Below are 3,992 nucleotides of genomic sequence, written 5' to 3'. Positions count from 1 at the left end.
AGTTTGACCCCGCCTACTTTCCTAAAAAAAAAAAAAAAAGAGTAGTTACTAATCACACATCTGGTAAGTAAAAAAAAAAAAGTGAAAAAAACCTGCTTTCTAGAATCAAATACATACTTTACAGAAAAAATATTGAACTATAATCAGTAGGGTTAAGTACTGCTTAAAAATGGGGAAAAATGCAACATGTATACCACAGAATTGGGTTAATTTCAGATAAATTTTTGATCCTGACATTTGAAAAAAATCAGTTTTAGTAAGAGGGTGAAGGTATGTTGTTTTAGGATAGCTGAGCTCATCCAGAAGAAATGATGGCATGATATTTTTCCCAATGTCTTCAAAGACAGGTTAAGTAACCGAGACAGCTGCCTCCGAACCTATTCTGATTCATCCCAAAATTAACCATCTAAGGCTAGATCAACTGAAAAATTAAGTAATCTAGAAACAAGGTGCCTCATAGTTCCCGATATCCCAAGTAAGCATCAAACCCAATGGAGGATATGCAGAAATTACCCTTGGGTAGCATGAAGAGGCAGGTGAAGGGCAGGATCCAAAGTGGCATCCAAAGCACCCACCCTCATTGAGGAAACTCCTGCCAAAAGTCAGTACATTTAGGGTATGTTTTATCATATATATTAACGTATAATTATTGTAGAATAAAGAAACAGCCCTAAGGTTTACTGGAAACTATTAATCTCCTGATTTTCCCATGCTTCATATATGTTTTCTGGGAAACGTTGCTTATTCCTGTAAAATTCCTCATTACATACTGTTGGAAGTGTTTGCAATGCCATACTTTGCAGTGTCTCCACCAAGAAACTGGGATTCAAAGAAGCAGCTAGAGAAGGAAAGATGAGCTTGGCTTACCTTAGATCTTTCATACTCTTTTTTTCTACTACAGGTAGAAAATGCAAATATTTTTCCCTTCAACAGTACATGCTGTTGGTATTCATTTCGTAGTGGTTTGGACTCAACTCTTTGACAGGTCTGTTTGTATAGCAGAGATAATCTCATGAGACTTCATCATTAAGAAAAAGGAAATAACAATTTAAACCTTTTCTGACACCCTGAAACTGTTCTATGGAATACCACAGGAAAAGGAAAGTATTTCTGCAGACAAGAGACTTCTTCCTTTTGAACATAAAGGCTTAGACAAAGCAGTGAGGGGAATCTAAGACCCTCCAAAACTGACTACAGAAATGCTAAAATGCAGCAATGATGGAATCTATTTAGGTAACTACACTTACCTTTAATAACTTTATTTGAAATAAACTTCACTATACTCCTCTTTGCACGGAAACTTTTTTTTTTTGGGGGGGGGGGCAGGACAGACTTTAACAAGGCTGCAGAAACTTCTGCCTCTAGCAGAAGGGAAAGGGCACATAGCTACTAAAGAGAGTTCAGCCTTTTCTGCATTAAACATTTGATCACAGCCAAATTCAATTAAATATATATTGATACTACAATATATATATTTAATAGAGAGTGTGTACACACAGATACATATATACATGGGCTATCATAATGGCATATTCATATGGACAATGTGATCACACAAACAATAAGTTTGGCTTACAATGCACTGTCCTGACAGTAAATTAATGGCAACGCATTACACATTGTTCCAAACCACAGTTAACATTCATTTTATTTACATGCACATGTAGTATGACATTATCTGTTAAAAACATAAAGGTTAGATCCCTATACGTATATATGACAGACAAAGACAAGCCCTCCTTTAACACACCTGAGAGTGTATTTTCCCTCATTTACAAACCCATGTATTCAGTTGTATGTAAGACAAGGTAGGACAAATTTGTTTGAAAATTTCAAGAGAAAAACACACAGTTTATATAAATAAACGCATGGAATTTATATATTTACAATACATACAGCATATAAATTATTTTATAATTAATCCAAAACAAGGTACTATGGTACACTGACAGCCAGTTGTGCTGAATATTGGACTGATTTTTCATGAATAATGACTAAACTTGCAAGATCTCCAGTGGACCAAACAGCCTAGAATGGCTTGGGGCATATCATGGCTCAGTCCTGAAGCAAATCTTCTTTGGAGTGTTACACTGAACTGAAACTGCTGTTAACAACCTACCATGTGCAAATGAAAGAGGCGCATTTTGTGTTCTTGGTGCATCATAAAACACCCATCAACTGAGAAAAATAATGTTTCTGGAGAATCTCTAGAAACGTTTGAATGTCAGTAAATAGCCATTTAAAGATACCTTCAATTTTAAGCATGCAAATCACTACTACTACTACTACTGCCTGTGTAAAGAGAAACTCAGAAACATGGACTGTACATACGTGAATCCAACCCAGTAAATGCAAATTAAGCTCCTGGGCTTTGGTCATATTCTCTTTCTTTCTCCATAAACAGCACACTTTTTTGGCTATGCAGTGCTGAGTTTTCAGTGGAAATACTGCCAGTATCGCTGAAGATATGAAGTGAATCAAATGTTATGGGTTCCCCACACTGTTTAGCAGCATCCAGCAGCCTACAGGACCAAGCCTTTAAAAAGAAATGATGAAGCCACATCTCTCGAAAGTGATTTCTTCTCTACACTTGTGCTGATGTTGTCTTTTTTCAGAAAGCATCTTCATTTTCTGCAATGTCAACGATTATGTGGAGCAAGTCTTCAAAAGTTGGGCGTCCCTCTGGTTTCTAAAAACAAAAGTATGCATAGCTGTGATCAGAAAGCAAAAAAGTTGTGCTGATTTTGGTAAATTCTTTGTCTCAACATCATTCCATCGCAATGAATTTACTATTTCATTAAACGTGATGTGAAAAAGATATTTCCCTGTGTAAGTTTTGGATGCATCACAATTTCAGTGTCACCTTTTCTTCCATGTTTTGGAAAACAGTAATATGTGTTGTTGGACTACACTCTTTGTATAATTCATTATTTTGCATAATGCTATATTTTTTTATTTCTGTCTCCCTATCCTCCCAAATAAATGATTCCAATCTTTCTTTAGGCAACTTGTTCATGCTCCTAAGCATTCTGAGTGTGATTCTCTGAAATCTCTTCCACATTTTTTGGACTGAGAAATGAGACTGCATCATAGACTTAAGCAACAGTATCCTTCATTTACTCTATTTGTCTTCCACACGGTTCCCTGTATGTCATAACATCCTCTTTGTTTCATTCAATTACATCAATACACTGAGGCAGTTTCTTTGCTGACCTTACTGACACAGTTAATTTAACATCTTTTCAATGTCTGGATAACTTGTACCTTTCCTCCATTTATCAGCCTAAATAAATTTGTGCATTTTGAAGACTCAGTATTCACACACTTTTCAAATCATTATTAAATTTATTAAGCAAGGATAAAGGTACCTACAGTTAATCACATTTTATGACAAAGACGTTGCCATTATTCGTGTCCTGTTTGTGATTCGTGAAGATTCTCTCTTTCCAACACTATGATTGCTTAGTTTTTGCTGTTAAAAACCCCTCATGAGATCAATAAGTTTTTAATCAATTCACTGATGGTCGTATAAATTCTATAAACACACACTGATATGCAGAGAGTGTTAACGAATAACTTACTGTTATTTTTCAGGTGATTTCTTAGTCCATTTTAATGATCATTTCAAGCAGATTACCAAGTACAAACAAAACTTAATGGTCTACAGTTTCCTAGCTCCTGTGACAACCCTTTCTGGATTGTAGACACATTTATTATTTCGCAGCCCTCCAGGGCACTGTTGTTTTTAATGTATTTTTTTGCTTCATAAACCAACTGCTTCGTACGTTTTAGATATCCACCAGTCAGTTTCATGACTAATTACTTTTTGTTCCTGCACCTTCTCCTTCAAGACAAGTATCAGACAGTATGTCATCTTTATTACTGGAAAAGAGCAGTCTTTCCCCAGCACCCTCTGTGGCAAAGGCTAAGTAGAAATCAATCATTTTGCTCTTTCCATTCTTCGTTTCCCTGATTGCTCTCTCAAAATTAGA

General features: G+C 35.8%; 1 protein-coding gene across 5 annotated transcripts in view; it reads right to left on the bottom strand.

Moving 5' to 3' along the window:
- Nucleotides 1–1,456: 1,456 nt before the first annotated feature.
- Nucleotides 1,457–3,992, bottom strand: part of TEC (tec protein tyrosine kinase) — a 50,011-nt gene continuing 47,475 nt past the window's right edge. For 2 of the 5 annotated variants that reach the window (XM_040555350.1, XM_040555348.1), the window contains one exon: nucleotides 1,459–2,689. In XM_040555350.1, the coding sequence (XP_040411284.1) occupies nucleotides 2,612–2,689 (78 nt within the window). In that variant the 3' untranslated portion in view covers nucleotides 1,459–2,611. Of the gene's footprint in view, nucleotides 2,690–3,992 lie in introns of all 5 variants that reach the window. The other 3 variants (XM_040555351.1, XM_040555352.1, XM_040555349.1) reach the window with 2 other exon arrangements.

Source organism: Cygnus olor, chromosome 4 (genome assembly GCF_009769625.2).
Source record: "Cygnus olor isolate bCygOlo1 chromosome 4, bCygOlo1.pri.v2, whole genome shotgun sequence".
Taxonomy (NCBI): Eukaryota; Metazoa; Chordata; class Aves; order Anseriformes; family Anatidae; genus Cygnus; species Cygnus olor.
The sequence above is the reverse complement of the archived record's forward strand: the minus strand, read 5'-3'. Positions and strand labels throughout refer to the sequence as shown.